The following is an 18,528-nucleotide window of genomic DNA, read 5'->3' as shown; positions in this document are numbered from 1 at the left end:
TTTAAAAATTTGTAAGGGAAAATAAATAAATACAGCAAAAGACAATAAAAATACTTTTCACGGCACTGTATCTAGTGATTAACTAAACAAAAAAAAGGTTTTACAGCAAAAGAAAACATGAGGAAAACAGAAAACCTTAGAAGCAGTTTACGCTACTTCATGTACAAGGTTTCATGTCAGCCCTGTTCTGAATTTCCAATATTCCTGATCAAATCAATAGCTGCACGACATTCAGGATATTCTTCTAAGTAAAAACATTGCATTTTTGCATGCAGGTGGTCTTTCTTTGAGGTGTATAAAAACATTTCCCTTAGGTGGATTTGAATGAGTAGATGTCATGTTTAAGACAAGTGATGAGGGGAATCACCTACACAACAAAAAAGGCATTTCAGGAAGATCCCAAGCTGTAATGGAATATCTCCTTCAGGGTACAGATGTTGGCATTTTTAACTTGACAGACAAACCCACTGCAGGAAAGTAGACATTTAGTAAACTTCCCCACACTCACTGCATATTTTACATTTCACTGCTTCTCATTCTTCACTTGCTCCTGGTATTCTTCCCACCTCATGTCTTCCAGTGCAGGTGCACTCCCCTCTGTTTAGAAAGCCAGACCTGTTTTCCAGCTTACTGAGCAGCCTCCCACATTTTTTTTTTTTACAGCGAATTCCTTTTTTTTTTTTTTTTTTTCATTTTTGCCCATAAAAACAGCTGGAAACTGCTGTGAAACTCACAAAGTAACTGTTTGTCTCATTTCCACCCTTTAATGTATGGATTTTATCAGCACAATGTGAAGGACAATAAAGACTCGGCTTGCCATTTCATTCTCCTACAGGCCATTGAGGGAGTATGGCAGTCATTAGATGAGAGGAAGAGGCAAGGTTAAAGCTAAGTGGGTGCATTTATGATTTCCTGTTGAAGGAAGTGAGTAGCCATCACCCCACCTGTGTCACACACACCAAAAATCTGGCGAACACACCCTGTGATGCCATGTGAGCTCCTTGCCCTGAGTCGCGCACATTTAATTCAGCTGCAGCTCTTCCAGTCACAAACTCTCAGCGTCTGTAAAGTGACGGATCCTGTGCGTCACTGTGCACTAACACAATCATTATGGCTTTCTGTAATCCATAATTAGAGACACGACAACAGACACATGCAAAGAGAAAAGCGAGCTTACACAGTGAGCTGGCCACACACGTGCAAATCGCCGAACTCAGACATGGTGAGATGGCACAGTCTGCTCCATCCTCCTAGAGTTTCTCATGCACCTGGCAACCATGGATAGAGCTCTGTGTTCTTCTCCCTTCATGGTTGTAGTTTCCTTTCAGTAATTCTGCTTACTTGAAAATTATCATTGGGACCTAAAATGCTAATACCTTCTCCACTGTCCATTTCTCAAAATAGTAAATGAAGACTTTGTTTAATTTATAAAATGTCACGTGCATTCATGTTTTCCATGAGAATGAGCTAACTTTGTTTTTCAAAGTTTTTTTTTTCTTTGTTTTTTAAGAATAGATAGCTTTGTGTTAATGGTGCAAGCTTTAAGCCAAACGAACAAGTGGAAAATAATGATCTTCAGGTCATTTTTTCTGGTATTTGATATGCTTTTAATCATTTGTTTGATGTTTGTTTAAGTTGGAAAGGTCATCTTGAGTTAATTTATTTGTGCTTATTAATGTTAGTAAGGTGTTGCCATACAGGTTCACTCCTTTAGGTTTCTTACTTATTTTTGTGTTGTGTTTTCTGTGTATTTTAGTTTATAGTCTTAAGTTAGTGTTAGAGTTTTTTCCACAGTAGATGTGTAGTTTTATTTGTGTCTAGTTAACATCCCTCTGTGCTAATTATACCATCCCTCTGCCTCCCTGTTTTCCAGTCCTCTGCGGCTGTTCCAAATCCCCCTGATTAACTCACCTGCATTCATTGCCATTCTCCACCCTTTCCTCTGTACCGTTACTCTGCCAGTGCTCCATATAATATGCTTCCTGTGAATTTTCTACTTATTTTATAATTAAATTAGTATGCTCTTTTCCACAGTTAGTTTCTGCACTTAAAGCATTGCAGATCTATGACATTAGATATGTACATTTTTACCATTAAGTACCTAAATTTGTATATAATTGAAACAGTAACACCCATATTGTCCACTGTGTTTTCCAGAGCAGTTTTTGATAAGGTTTTGACATTTACGAACAATCCAAATCAACTAATATGCTCTTAAGACAAAAATGTTAGTTGAGGCCCAGTCTTTTTCTTTTTTAAATTTTACTGCATGTCATAGAGAAGAGCTCCTCTTTTGCTGGGTGAGCTGGAGAACAGACCCAAAGGATTCCTTTGGAGAGCTTATTTGATAACAAAATATTACCAACTGCTCTGTCTACACAACCTTGTAGAGTCTCAGGGGCACAGAGGGACGTGCTTCAACTGACGTGAGCAACTGGTGATTCAAAAAGATCCAAATGAATTATCCGATTCAAAGACATCAGATAACATCTGAATGTATTTTTTCTGATGGCAAAAAACTGCAAAGAAAAGCACAATATTTGTCTAAAAATATCAAATTCTAATCTTGGGCAAGAAAAACGTTCATCTTTACCAAAAAACAACAGACCTTAAATATCCACACCTGTTAAGCGTATTCATAATCATTTTCTGATGGGATGTGAACCTCTGAATGAGTCCGATCCAAATCTTATCCTGTCATTCCTGCCAGGTATAATGTCCCAGATAAAATGAGTTACCTCAGGGTAGCTTCTGAAAGAGAAATAAATCTATAAGTAAGCCAGACTTTAAAAGAGCTCTTTGAAGTAATGGATTTCCAAGATCTGATTTCTTTCCTTCAAAAGAAATCAGTTTGACTAATTTCAAAAGAAATTAGTCAGGATCTTTTAATCCTGACTAAAAGATGTGTAAACGTAAAAATGTTGCGAATAAAAGACAAAGCCCGGACTTGAGGTAACATGTTGCTAGGTATGTGCCAGCATGAGAAATAATAACCTAAAGCAAAAGTTAAGTAGTTTCACTCTATCACTATATTAACTAAGATCTATAAAGGTTGCATATAAATTGATATGACTGCTTTTGCTGTTGTTTCTTAAAATAGTGCAAACATAATGTAAGTGATAGGAGGCGCTCCTTTTGTTTGATGATCTTCACCAAAAACATTTCCAGCAGTCCACTTTCTCCTTGTAAGTATTTCAGCCAGCTGACAGGTAGGTGAAGGGGAGTCATCAGAATATAAGGTTAACAACCTACTGATACCTATTTATTGCCTTATTACTATGAGTTTCATTCTCATTTCCTCATCACACCTCCACTTTAGTTTGAAAACTTCTGAATGATTAGACTAAGATAGTACCCATATTTTTTTCTACATACTTTAAATTAAAGGTGTCCAATAAAGATTTTACTACTTCATTTAAGATGAAATACCAACTGATATTTCCTGCAGCAGATTTGTGCAATACACATCACAAGTTTAAATCATGAATCCTTTCTTATTCTTATATATTCACTTGCTTGGTAGCTCTCTGTGTCTTTTTTCTGTAAATGGTAAAGCAAATGGTAAAACTGCCAGGGTTGGGGATGATTTTAGACTTAACCACATTACAACATCATATCCCCTTTTTCCAAAGCTAAAGCAGCTGAAATGTGGGGTCTGCCTCCTTGTTATCCTTTCTCTGTTCTGGTGATTTATTCACTTTGCTGCAGACGCATCATGATCTGACATGTCTTCCATAGATATGGGAAGTTTTATTAACAACTTCAAAGAACAAAACTTCAAAAACTCCAAACTATTCCTTTAAGAACAAAGTCCGGCTGATGATAAAGAGGCTGATTTTTTCTCTTTTTTTTGTGTCTACCCTCTTCTCCCCCCCTTTCCTTTTTCTTCCCCACATCCTTTCTCCACCTCTCCTGCTATCATGTGGACCTAAGACACTTCTACAACACCTCAGGCTCCGGAGCGACAGCAGACATATCTGACGGCTCACATTAGCACAAGTGTCTGTCGGGCACCCTCACACCCCTCAGTCCTGTTTGCACTCTTCCGCTCCACACCAGGAGGGGATCTCACCCTCGGCACCCCTCTCACTTTTCTCAACTGTCGATTTAAGCTTTGCTTCCCTCAATCCTGAGAGTTCATTGCCACAACACCACCCTAGAGCGCTACACTAATAAGGACACCTGTTAACTAAAATCCCAAAAGGAGTTGGATCATTCCACAAATTGAGTACGAGGCTTATAAACAGGAGAGCATGCCAGGAACTCTGTATTTTTATTCAGTATTTTAAACTGCACTCTCGAAACACGTCAAAGTTTCCACACTCTAAACGGAGACCAGCGAAGAAAAACAGTAAAAGGAGGGGGCAGACTTTTTTTTATGATGTTTGTCCTATAAACAATAAAGACAGTTCGAACTCCTGGGCTGGATTGAGTACCCACAAAGGGGCGATTAGCACATTAGGAAACATCCTGTTCACCAGCAAGTGCTAATGACATCATACCAGCATGATGTATCTGCACCGTAGGCTGTGACCGATCCGAGGGTCAAGAGAGTTTAATACTATAACTTACTCACAGTTAGTGATCATTAACTTTCCTCAGAGGCCGTTTTCAGAGTGTGTCAGTGTGTACAGTCACTAATACATGCCTACGAGTCTAACTGGAAGCAAAAGAAAGTAACCACAGGAAGAAAAGCCTTTACATTGAAGATCTGTGGTCAGGCCAAACTTTTCCGGCTTTGCTGACCTCTTTACCCTCCTTCTCACAGCAGACATCAAAATTGCTTGCCCTCTACACCCATAAACTCCTGTGCTTGGTTCCACCTCATGCTTCACTTGGCACTCTGGACCACAGATTTATACAGGATATATAAACAACCTGGAGCTCTTAGTAATGCATTTTACTGAAAAAAGAATCTCGAAGTGGTACTTTTTTTCTCATTTACTTCAACTGTGTTACGGGTTCTCTGCTTAAATGAATAGTTTGACTTTTTTGCTGAAATTTCACCGTTGGATGGGAAGGCAGAGAAGAAAATAAAAACCAGTCATTTTGCTCGTTATAGATACGTTAAGCTAACAATCCTTAATACAGACAATCTGAACCCTTCTGTGGTCATGTGCAGGTACATAAGTACAGTAGAATAGGTGTTCTAATCAGATTGAAAGCACCATTTGGAAATAACAACCTTAGAGCAGGTACTAATCATTATACATTATCCCCACATCTCTGTATTACAAATGTATTTCTAGTGGTCTGATAAAATACTAATTTCTTGTATCATGTTTTCATTAACTACACATGGAATGTCATAATTAAGACATAAAAGCTCGAAAGCATCCGATTCTGGCTAAATTAATTTAAATATTGTGTTTCACTTTATGAAATGAGTTGCAAAAATAAATGCACTTTTGAATAATTGACTTTTTAATTGCACCTGTAAAGGCATTGTCCTTCTAGAGGGTGAACCTCCACCTATATTTAGTTTCATCTACCTTCCCATCTATTCTGACTATTTTCCCTGTCTCTACTGAAAGAAGGCATCCCCACAGCATGATGCTGCCACCACCATGGGTGGCAAGAACTGTTCAATGTGATGTACAGTGCCAGTGTTCCTCCACACAGAACTTTACATGTAGGCCAAAAGCTTTAATTTTGATTTGATCTGACCAGCGGATCTTGTTCCACTTGTTTTCTTTACTTCCTAAGTCTGGACTTTTTATAACTTTTTTTTTTTTTTTCCCCCCCTGACAACGGCTATCGCAAAAACATATATAGTAAAGTTTGTGGTTGCAACTTGACAATATGTAAAAAAAAAAAAAAGAAAGATCAAGGTGTAAAAATACTTTTGGACGGCGTTGTATTAACATTTGAATCAACAGAGTTGAAATACGTCAGGGCAAGGGATTAGCTTTTTAAATCTTTTTATTTAATTATTATTGTTAATAATTTTTTTGTTAATGTGGATTAAATCTAGACCAGTTAGAAACCTCAGCCAAGTTCTCTCTAAGGCAACTATTTGCATTTTGTAAACATAATCAGGAAGCAGTAAATGTGAGTCATATGAAAAAAAATGGTTATTGCCGTGCGAGTGGCATTTCAAAATAAATGTAATTTAGCCTTAACCATGATGTTTTCTACCACTAAGGATACCTTATTATTGCCTGAAGTTAAATTGAGAATAACAAGCGTTTTAAAACGGTTTTCTCACACGACTGCCAACACACTACTTGTAAGGGGGGGGGCTATCTGTGTCAAAGCTGACTTTTAGTTCTCAGATATGCATAACCTTTTGGCACTTTGTTGGGCAGCTAATTTAGTGCAAATGTTTTCCTACAGAGGGAATTATCAAAAAACATTAACGGTCACAAAAATTGAAAGATCATTGCAAAACAAATTCAAAATAAATACCTTTTACTTGGTGGTAAGGTGCAACAAATACAAAGATTTTCCTTTTATGAAAACCTGAAGAAGCTTCTCACGAAATCATCAGCATTCTTATATGTAATAAGGCTCTTTCTAATGATGTGAATGCAAGCAAATAAACATGGAACTATATTTTTTTTTCACATAGGACAATGTTGTTATACGTGTACCATTCTTTTTCAAAGATCAGGAGGATGATCTTAGGAACTGACTTTTTATTTTGAATAATATTAAGTTCTTGAATGATCTCTTCTCAGATGAAGATACAAATTATGATTTAATTTTATAATGATCTGGAAATTCTTTTGAGTTTAATAATTCTATATCTGAATCTATAGCCCTGTCGTTTATGGGACAATTTTTATTGAAGATATGTTCAGGGGCAGAAAGAGCGTTCTATGCACTGATGAGTCACTACAATGTAACTATGTTGATCGTTACTTTATTTTAAAAATAAATAAATAAAACCATGTGTTGTATTTATTCGGCAGTGCTGTTTGCCATTTTAAGAACCACAGTTTCTTTCTTGGATGGCTGTAGCTAAACCAGAACAGAGATATCTCTCTGTGTGTGAATTTTTTGTTGACAGAGTGAAAGTTGTAAATATGAGTTGTGGAGTTCACTTTCTATTCAGATTCTTCAGCCACCTTCTCCTTGGTTTGTCAGCTGTCGACCGTCGATGAAAACTGAACCCTGAGAGCAATTCCATTTCACTTTGGGTGCATGATCCACACACACTTGTATAAGAAACAAGACAGCATTTGCTCAGTGATAAGTGAAGTCGCAAGAAGAAAAATAGGTACTGGAGCTTTGTTGGGAGATATTTTCCCAAGTCAGAGAAAACTGCAAGAGGTTTTCCCAAAATTGCAAATCTAATTGTGAATAGAATTAGCTACCAAAACAAATTGATTTCATGTAACTTTGGCTGTATTACCAGAGGTTTTTCATAGAATAATCTATTCCCACAGACATTCCACTAAGATTTAGGTGGAGAATGAATAAACCAACATGTCGCATTTTCAGCTATTGAGAATTTAACTCTGCGGTTTCTGAAAGTTTCACTTTCGTCACATGTCAAAAAATAAGAATCCATAAAGGCGCACTCGTTCATCTAGGTTTTACCTTTCAAGACTTGGAATAAACAATCTACAAAAGATTTATTGGTACAACTAAATGTCTGTGTATGTGCGTGTGTGTCGGTGTGTGCACATGTGTGAAAGGAGCAAGACTAAATGATGAAAACTGAAGAAATACATTTTGTAAAAATAATAAAAAAAATGCGTTTAAAATAAAATTACAAAAATATTCCTTTTTCCTTTGTTGATCCCCGTTTTGAATCATTTTTAGACATATGTAGCCCTCCCCCACACACTGATCTATTTTGGGTGAGGGTCAACAGCACAATGCTGCTTGGCTAAAAAGGCTTTAGATTAGTGAGATTGGCAACAACGTGACTACATTTTTATCAGTCTTCATTCTGTTATGCGATATAATGAGCTGTGCAGAAGGAGTGAGGAGAAAAAGAGCTTTTGGTGCCAAGCAGCAAGGCATCTCCAAGCACTAATGCCACTTTAACCATCTGCACTTCCTCCCGGATAAAACAACTCAGTCACCACACCGCAGCCATTCAGTTTTACCCCACTCACCCCCTCTTCTCCTCATCCCCTTGTTTTTATGTTCTTTAATTTAGAGGCCACAGGAACCACACCCTCCTCATTGAGCCAAGCCAGCTCCTATTATAGACCTCAGGAAAACTCACATGTCGTGCGCTCGTTGGCAGGAGGGAAAACATTTTAAGATTTTCCTCTGCATCCCAGTGCTGCACCTTGTGCGCACATGATTGGCACTCTGATTTTATCAGCGTGTTGTTTATTTTGGTTCTCACAGCCTATTAACTTTGGTTTTTCACAAATAAATATCTCCAGAGGCAATAGATGGAAAAGGCAGCTGCTCGTTTTTTCCTACGCAAATAGAGGCCAGTCACAGCCAATTCGTATATCATCCTGACACAAATGCAATGTTTCATCACTTGTCATAAAACCGCTTGTATGCCGCCGTTGCTTGACTTTTGCAGGCTTTTATTTAAATGTTGGAGAACTTCTGAGAACTCTGGTCAGCATTATAGGCTTCCGCTAACGCAATTTTCTGTTTGGAGACCTAACACACATTTCATAGTGCAGCTGGTGGCTGGGCAGGATAGGTGGCTCGAAATAGGGTTTTACTGTGTCAAACAGTCACAACTGCTCTGACACGGAGGTTCACAAGCCTTTGCAACCCCACATCCAAGACGCAGACGCTATATGAAGGTAGTAACACAAAATAACGCCCCTTGCACTTTGATGCTTTATTTAACACTCAGCTATCATGAAATTCAATGCATTTTATTAGGATGTCTATTAGCTACGGCAGGGTATTTGAAACCACCAAAGTGTTTCACAGAGCATAAAGTCACCGGTAACCTGAATAGTAAATATCAATTACAACATGACAACAAAATGATTAAACAGGACCAGTTGAAATGAGGACACAAAAATTGAATACGTATTACAATTAGTAAAATGGAAGGTGGAATATTATGTTCAACTGGAACCAGTAGCCAGAGAATGGAGACAATTCTTCAAAGAGTCCCATAATAATCAGTAACTTTAAAAGACAAATTTTGTCAAACAATTGTTTGCTGCAATCATAACTGTAAGTTTATTAGGGTATGTATGAAAAAAAAAAATGTATGGCTGATTTTTGGGGCAAAATATCTTAAGATCAGTCAGACTGGATGATTTACATTTACAGAAATGTTATTTACATGTTAGTTACATTAAGTTTGAGGTGTTCTACCACATGAATGCGCTTGAAGCTCAGCTCTTGCCCAGTCTACAAAAGTCTCAAGTCTTTTGTAGCCATTAGCAGATATTTTTCCCAAGTTTTCCCAGTTCTCACTTTTACATAACTGATTAGCGCCGACCAATTTTTCAGTCCCTTTTGAAGACACAAAATGATGCTGTAACTACCATGTTTCATCATAGGGCTGATTTGCTCAGAGAGACGTTTGTTTTTTACCAATCATCCTTCGCATTTAGACCGTCTATCACATAAATGACATTGAGGTTTTTGTGTGTAACATAAAAGAATGCGAAAAAGGTCAGTGAATACTTTTCAAGGCACTTTAAAGACATCAAACAAATGTATTCTCTTTGTATTTCCTCTTTTTTGTCTTCATCTATGGTTCCCACTTCATTCCTCATGTCACCTCTGCCCTACCAGTGCCCCAGTACCAAGCAAAGAGCGCTATATTTGTTATTGCAGCAGTGGAGCTATTGGTCCCAGGATCTCTGGCTGTGCTCTGGCCTACATCTGCCCTCTGAGCTTCACTGCTTGGTACTCGTCGTCAGAGGAGTGCAGGGGAGTCTTAGATGCTGCTGTTCTCTGATAAGTCCTAGCCAAAGTAGCCCAGACGATAAAATGAAAGGGGCTATGTGGGTGGAATTAATATTTATTCTAATATTAAGTGCATTATCTAGCTCCATTTTTTTTCCCCCACAAATAATTAGAGATCCAAATTATCCTGATTGCTGTGAGGGCTTGGGGCTACAGTAAGAGAAAATCAAGACTTAGAACACAAGAGTGAGCTTAGCAGAAAAAAGAAAAAAAAAAACAACTCAGATGAGCCCAGCATTCCTGGCAGAGAAGCAGGTCATTCCATCATTGAAGCAGAGCAAGAACGCCCGCTGCTTTGTACATCTGTGCTTTTTGACCACTGGCCACATTATCAAGTCCCACCCGCAGCGTGTTTCATCATCTCTCCCAGCAAGTGCCTTGACTTGGCCGGCACACTCAGGCTGTGTACCACCAGATGTCATTCTGGGTTGCCTCGGTTCAACAGGTGAGTTTGCAAAGTCATAAATGGGAAAATAAAAAAGAGTGATATTTCTGGATAGCGCGGTGTGGACTTTGTAGAGACGCCTGAAACTCATGCAGGCTGAGATTCTTTTGATTGTGTTTTTTGGTACTCGGTGCCTAAAAAAGTATTCACACTGCTTCGAGTTTTTATCAAGTTACAAATGCAACTTGAATGTGATTTTGGGATTTTATGTAATAGTCCAACTCGAAGTAGTACCTAATTGTGAAGTTTAGGGGAAATGACACATAGTTAACTTTTTTTTCCTAAAAGAAAAATCGAAAAAGTTCAATGTGATGTATTTGAATCCAGCCATGAAATCGAGTGCAACCGAAACTACAATAGAGTTTACCTGTATAAACTTCAGAATACATTTAGGTGTTCTTTGAAGACCTCAGAGAATAGTTAGAGAATAAACAGTGTCATAGATACTAATAAAAACATCAAACAGGTCTGGGATGAGGGTTTGGAGAAGCTTAAAGCAGGATTAAGCAACAGCCCAAGAATTGAGTCATTAGAATCCGTGAGATCACTGAGCACCATTCAAGCTATTGTACAAAAATGGAAAGCGTGTGGCACATCTGGAAACCTAACAAGACATAGCCTTTCACCTAAAACAACTGAGCATCAGTCAAAGAGGCAGCCCTGGAGGAGCTGCAGAGATCTCGTCTGAGAGGGAAAATTAGTTGGCAGAACAAACATTAGTCACGTCACAAATCTGAGAGTGGCAAGAATCTCATTACCCACAAACCAGGTGGTGGCTGCATTATGCAGGGGGCGACGTGGTTTCATCGGGGAAAGAGAAGCAAAGCATGTCAGAGTGGAAGAGAAGATGCCCTAAGAAGCTTAATACAGGACAGTCCTGGAAAAACAAAATGTCTCGAAGCTGCAAAAGACTTGAGGCAGAGGTGGCGCTTTACCTCAGCAGGGCAGTGGCTCTAAGAATACAGCCTGAGCTTCAATGGAATGGTTTGGTTCAAAGTTTACCCAAAACTAAATATGACTTACGGGAAGTCCTTAAATACTGGATCACAGTATTACTGTGGATATACCCAATTTGACAAAAAAAAAAAAAAAAACATACCCCAAGAGCATGCAGCTGTATATCCACAACAGACGTTGATACATTAAATCAAATCCTGTATGAGTAACTACCTGACGGGAAGACCGGGCTGTCTGTACCAGCTGCAGCATTTCTCTGCTTCTGCACACTCCCTGTCCAGCAGCAATGAAAAACATGCCTTCAATAACACTAATTGGCTTCAGAGATGTTGCTTTTGACCACATAAAACCAAGCGCACATTTCTCTGCACTTGTACGCAGGCGTGCACATGCGTGTGTTTCGACTCCCCTGGGAGCGTACACTCAAATGACTACATAAATCTGGAAGAGGACGAAAGGAAAACAAACACTGTCAAGGACAGGTTCCATGCAGAGAGTTTAAAAACGTGGCCTTCAGCACACATTGATTTTTTTTTTCTATTGTCCACATGTGAAAGACTGCATCAGACATATTTTGAGAAGCCTTTTTGGTTTAGAGTCAGAGAGACAATGATTTATCCGCTTTTAAACAAGCCGACGACAATCGATGGCATGATTTAAGGAAGAAAACTCTTTTTTTTTGCTTGAATTTACAAAGAGATACAGAGAAAAAGAGGTACAAACAGTCAGAAAAAGTGTGTGTTCATGAGCTTATGTGTGTGAGAAGAGAGGTGGGGAGTGGAAAAACATACAAAAGAACTCGAGAAAGCGTTGAAATGTTTTATGTCTGGAAGCGCAGGAGGTGTAAACCTCTGGAGGTGAAGGCTAGATCAGGAGGTTGAAGACTAAACACCAGAAAACACTGCAGGGACCGTATGATAACTAACTAATTAAAACTCAGAGGCCGGCACCGCCAATCAATACGGCTCGTTTCAGGAGGGTGGTGTGGGGATATCTGGTGTCAGATTGTCGTGTGTGCGTGTGTTTGTGCGTGTGTGTGTGTGTGTGGGTGTGTGTGTGTGTGTGTGTGTGTGTGTGAAAACAGCTTGGACACTGGGCCAGGCGTGCTGGTGGAGGGTGAGTCGAGGGGACTTGTTGGACTCTGAAAAGATAAAGTTTCTCTGCACAGCTGCTTTGGCCCACAGACAGAGAGAAACATCTGTATTAACCTCAGCACCACAGGCAGCACACTGTTGAGAGGAATGCAAGGCACAACAGAGAGAAGGGTGGGGAGAGGATGAAAGAGAGATATGAGCTTGTTGCTAAAAATTATATTGAAGCTCTTCACGAGAAAAAAAGAAGAAAAAAAAAAGATTAGAGCCTGATTAACTGTGAAACAAGAGCCGAGCTTTTCCGATGTTACAACAGAATGACTCAACTGCTTCTGAGTTTGTAGTAAGAGAGCGAGCTGGTGACAGAGTTCTGTCCGAAATCCAAAGCCTCTACATTTTTTAAACTAATTTACCAGTTTGACATTTCTTACTGCCTGCTGTTCACAATGTTGCCTCTAAGCCACAAAATAACACTGAAAAGAACTCGAAGAGATAGGTGCAGTAAACGGGCCAGGGCCAGGGCCAGGGCCAGGGCCAGGGCCAGGGCCAGGGCCAGGGCCAGGGCCAGGGCCAGGGCCAGGGCCAGGGCCAGCTGTTGCCCGATCAGGTCACACAGGTAACACAGAGAACCTCTGCCTCCTCTCATTACTTGGTTTGTACATGAGCATGACATTAGCACGCCTCGGTTCTGTGAAAGTGGAACTGGCAACATGATAAGTTTGAGACAACACGAGTGGTGGAGCAAAGAGAGTGGAAAAAATTCCAGCAGAACTTTATTTGTTTACTGTTTTTCAACCTGAGCGATGAATCCCATCTGGCGCAGATTAACAGCAGCAGAACACTGAACAATTAAAATATGCTCTAGTAGCACGATTGCCAGTGGTTAGATATTTATTTGCGTTTTTACATGTTTTCCCTCTGCAGCCTCAACAACCGTCTGAGTCCAGACAGTCTGACATTTCTGGATGAGTCAGTGAACATGGGCTAATATCCCACAGCCTTTGTCACATTTTGAAACATGAAAGTCGAACTTCAAATATATTTAATGGTGTGGAATTGATACGTGATTTTAAATTGCTCACAATTAAAAATTCTGAAGAGTGACGTGCAATTGGATTCAGACCTTTTGCTCTAAATCCCACCGGGACAAATAGGAAGGCACCTAATTAGTACAATTCAACATCTGTGATTTAATCTCAGTGTAGGTCCAGCTGCTATATGAAGGTTTCAGTGGTTTATTGGTGAACAGTAAAAATGGATCATGAAGACCAAGGAACACACCAAGTGTAAAGCAGAGGCTACCGAACAATAAGCTCTGAACATCCCAGAGCACCGCTCAATCCAATCCATGGTATAACAGAACCAGAACACTGCTAAGACATCATTTACCATCTAAACTGTCAGGCAAAGAAGACATGAACCAGAGAAGCAGCTAAGATGTCTATGGTCACTCTGCAGGCTCTATAAACCTCTGCTGCTCTGGTGGGAGAAACTGTCAGCAGGGCAACTACTACATGCTACAGGTCTATCCTGTACGGAAAAGTGGCATGAATAAAGTTGTGGTTGAAAGGAATCAACAAGAAGTCAAATATGCAGTTTTTAATATGCCATGTACGTGGATCTTATTAGATGAGAGCAAAATCTCAACAAACCATGCACACCATGAAATAATGGTGGTGGCTGAATCATGCTGTGGGTAAGATGTCTTGTTTTTTTTTTTTGTTTTTTTTTTAGCAGGGATAGAAAAACAAGTTCATGATGATAGGTTAAGGTTAATGGAGTCAAGCAGAAGCCAAAACCTGAAGAAAAAAAAAAAAAACCTTTAGAGGCTGCAGAAAATTTGAGACCAGACATGGAGGTTCACCACCTCAGCAGGAAGGTGGTGGGAATCAGTAGCTACAAAGCGACCAATTCTCTGTAGCTCTGGCTGCAGAGTTACAGAGTTTAGATCAAAGCGTATCCGTATGTTGGAATTACCAATTTAAAATCCAGATCTAAATCTAATTGAGAGCCACCGACGAGACTTGAAAGCTGATGTTCAAAGATGCTCTCTCTGTTTAATCTGGCTGGAATTGAGCCATTTTCCAAAGATAAATATGCAAACAAAGACATGTAACGCTGATAGAGATTTAGCAGCTGAAATTCAAATCACAAATGAATGCCACACTTTTATTTTGCTATTACTTTGCACTACTTTGTGATGATCTATCTCAGCAGCTAATAAAAAATGGGAGAAAGGGTGTAAATACTTCTCCTACTAATGCAGATAAACTGAATAAATAAAAAATAAATAAAATCACTACTTTTTTATTTTTGAGGATAGAAAACAAGGTGAAAAGTCTTGCCTTCATCTTCAGTCAAATAAAAATACTGGGACATCCTGGCTGTGTTAGTTCTCCGATTTACTGCAAGGTTGTGTCATTCCAACTTTCGGTCACAGTTATAGTCCATGTGGGGTTGCATGAGAAGAGGGAAAACAAGGAAGCTGTGACTAACATACCTCGTGATAACATCTTACTGTAAAGGGTCTGATCCCCACTCCCTCCCTCACACACTCGCACACACACGCACACGTGCAGACACAGATGATGAGCCTGCTGCTCTTTTAGTCATGGAGACAGCAGACGTTCAATAGCAAGTTTCCTCTGATTAAAAAGACCTTAATGGGATTATTGCAAGCTATGCTGAGTGATTGTTTTTACTCCAATGGGACGAGAAGGACTGGTGTGCATCAGTTCAACATAAGCTGAACTTTACAGGCCAAAGCTGTTGCCAAAAGCCACGGAAGTCGTGGTTTGTTAAGGAGGAAATGCTTTAGCAGACAGTGGCCGAGGGCTAATGCTACCAGAGACCAAAAGCACAACCGTAAATAATCAGTGCAGGTAGACAGACGGGATCATTTTGTGTGGTCAGCTTCAGAGACTTGAGTGTTGGGTTAACTTGCTGCATGATCGTGTCTGGCTCACTCCCAGTGCCTGGGTGACCTGTGTTTGCATGTAGCAGTGTGAATTCTGAATGCATGCTGTAAGTCATTTACACAGCTGGGCTTTTAAACTCCAGTGACTCAATACAGGACGTCCCTGGCCTGGGGTCTGTCCCAAAAAACCCACACACACCCTCAGCTGGCTCCTCTGGACTCACAACAGAGCTCCAAGAAGCAAAAACAAAGCGAGTTGAGAAGGATTAGCCAAAAAATTCATATTAAGTCATTTAGTGGCTCCTTCAGCGAATCACTCCGCGACTTCTATATGGGCTCTAACAAAGACGGAGGTCAATGTATGAAAATGGGCCTTTGCTGCAACCAGGGTGCAAAGTCTGACTTGTATGCGTTGGCTTTACAGATGCAGAGTCATGCAACAGTTTGAGGAGTGTTTTTTTAAAATAAAAACTGTGCCTGTTTAGCTCTCAGACAACCTAAATGAGAAAACAAAAGCCGCAAAGTGCAAATGTGGAAACGAAGGAATTTAGAGAGGAAACACAGTCAGTTTAATTGCCATCACTTTCTTCTCTCTCTCCTTCTCCCTTAACTTTTTCCTCCTTCTCTCAAGTGAAACGTAATGAAGCAATGAAATAAAGGCCTTCCACAAATGTTTAATGATAAAAACGCAAAATTTAGCAAAAAGAAAGAAAAAACAAAAAAACACTGATATTTGCAGCATGTGACAGAATGTCATCACAAATACCCTCTTTGTGTCCAAATGAGAGACATGAACATGTGCCTTAAAGGGTCCATCTGGCCAAAGGTCATTTAAAATGACATTATCTGCAAGATATAAAAACAGAAGTGTGACTTTCCTTCTGCTACTTTTTAACATATATTCAATAAAACAGTTTCCCCTTTTTCAGGTGGAAGCCATCTTTCAGAAGCCCTAAAAGCGGGTTTATCTCTTGTCTTTTCGGCTCCAAAGCCCTCCGCTACCCCTTGAGGCTGCTGCAGCATTGCCTCTTGACTTTGTGAGTCTATGTGGTCAAATCCATCTGTGCTGCAGCCTGTTGAAAATAGTCACAATACATCAGCTCCCACAGTAATTACACATTGCAGTGAAGGGAGCCAGTGTCACCTCCCTCTGTCTTGCCAAGATACTTACACAATGGTCTTTCCAGGATTGAAAGCAAGTATATATATATATATATATATATATATATATCACTCTGGTCATTTTAGTCTACATGCCAAGTGCTATGAGGAACTGAACTGACTAAAACTACCTACACATCACCCTCGAGGCATTATCCCCACTGTGAGACATGGCACTGGCAGCATCATGCTGTGAGGATGATTTTCTTGAGCACAAAGAGTAAAAGTAGTTAGAGCTGATAAGTAGATATGTGGAGGTAAATAAAGGGAAGTCCTGAAATAAAATCTGTTAAAGGCAACAAAATACCTGAGAATGGAGCAGATATCTTAAATCTTAACGCAGGACAACAACCATGATTACATACAATAGAGCACATCAGATCAGTACATAATGAGGTGTCAAAGTGGACCAGTCAAAGCCCAAATGCCCAACTGAGTATCTGTGGTAAAACATGAAAAGATGTTCACAGATGCCTCACTTCCAATCTGACAGAGTTTAGGAGGAATGAGCAACAGTTTCAATCAGATGTGCTCCAGACTGACTACAACAGCTACAGCTAAAGGTTGTTCTTCAAAAAATAAATAAATAAACTCAGATTTTTATTTGTAATATTTCAGAAACCTGTTAGTTTTTCTTCCACAATTATTCACTACATTGTGTATCCCCATGCAATAAAATGTGATTGAAATAAATTGAAGTCCATGCCTGAACGGGGCAATACGAGGTAAAGCACTGCACACAAAACAAAAACAAAACAAAACACAAAAAACTAATCACCGATGTGAAGTGCATGCTACAAAGTCACAACTCAGTCATTTGCAAACAAATCTGATTAAACTAAGCTGAAATCGCTGCTGACTGGCATTATTCTGATATCTCTGCTTCTACAGGGATGTCTCCAGATTAGAGTTAAAGGAGGACCTGGTGGTGCACTTTGAACCCATTCCTTTGTTGACTCATTCTTCAGATAAGGCCTGGCTGACATATTAGCTGCGAGCTGCTCCCTCATCCGCAACTAAAGCACCTGAAAATTATAGTTCCTCTCAGCTGTTTAACAAAGGGGTTCAGTGGAATTTGACTCTCCTGGTATTAGCTGGGAAACTGCGCTTTTGGTTTTATAAACACAGTTATTGTGTGCGCGCGCACAGGTGTTGCAAAGGGAGAGTTCATAAGCTGCTATTACAGATGACACGGCATGAAAAATGACCCTAATGCTGTCCTCACATATTTCAAGCTAAATGAAAAGCAGACGCAACTTGGAAAAGTATATATGTATACTTTTTAGGTTGCTATGTTGTTTTTGTTTGTTTATTTTTTAATGTAAGAAAAGAGACTGATGAAGACTTGAATAAATAAAGAAGCTTACCTAAATTCACAAAGCTCATGACCATGTCAGCGTCATTCAAGAAGTTGTTGTCTTGCAGGCTGGCAATCGGTGGGCCTTGTGTCGTGAAAATGGGTTTGTAAGGGTAAGAGTATCTCGTCTCGTCCCCATCCGTGGACATGGCGTTGTACAGGTCCAGCATGAACATCGGGGCAGCGTTGTGCTTCCCGTGGAGGTGAGGTCGCGGCCGGTGCGGCAGCCCCAAGATCGACAGGATCTCCCGCTGCATCTCCTTGCGCTCCTGGCTCTTCAGCCGGCGGTGGATAAAACTTGAGTGGAACTCATTGTCCAAGGTGAAGTTCGTAAAGGTTGTGTCCGCCAGCACGCAGTAGCTCCACACCAAGAGCAAAACGGGCGCACGCCTGTCCAGAATATGTGCCATTGCGCTTCTCCGTGCGTAATTGCGCCAATATCGGGGTCGCCGAAACTCAGAAAAAAATATATGTGGAACTCTTAACAGCAAGGCAGCCCTGTAATCAATATCCAAAAATCACTTACAGGCCCTCATGTTGAGGGGAACCATTCTAAGTGATTCATCAAGTCAGCGGAAAAAGTCCTTTAATAAATCACTTTTCTGGATGGATTGAAGTAGCGTGCGCCTCGATCCTCATTCAAAACCTTGCGGTCAAAAGTTACCAACTGCGGTGCAGCATGCAACTGCGGAGAGGAGACTGCGAGCCCATGCATTTCACTAAACAAGTTGTAAGGAGGCGC

The 18,528-nt window shown here is 40.0% G+C and overlaps 1 protein-coding gene across 1 annotated transcript in view; it reads right to left on the bottom strand.

Moving 5' to 3' along the window:
• bmp7b (bone morphogenetic protein 7b) overlaps nucleotides 1-18,528 on the bottom strand; it is a 30,283-nt gene extending 11,755 nt beyond the window's left edge. The window contains exon 1 of the mRNA XM_015019424.1: nucleotides 17,797-18,528. Within this exon, the coding sequence (XP_014874910.1) occupies nucleotides 17,797-18,196 (400 nt within the window). The 5' untranslated portion in view covers nucleotides 18,197-18,528. The remainder of the gene's footprint in view (nucleotides 1-17,796) is intronic.

The sequence above is a fragment of the Poecilia latipinna genome, unplaced genomic scaffold, assembly GCF_001443285.1.
Source record: "Poecilia latipinna isolate Pla-1442-1.1 unplaced genomic scaffold, P_latipinna-1.0 Scaffold2432, whole genome shotgun sequence".
Taxonomy (NCBI): Eukaryota; Metazoa; Chordata; class Actinopteri; order Cyprinodontiformes; family Poeciliidae; genus Poecilia; species Poecilia latipinna.
This window is presented reverse-complemented; position numbering and strand designations above follow the sequence as displayed.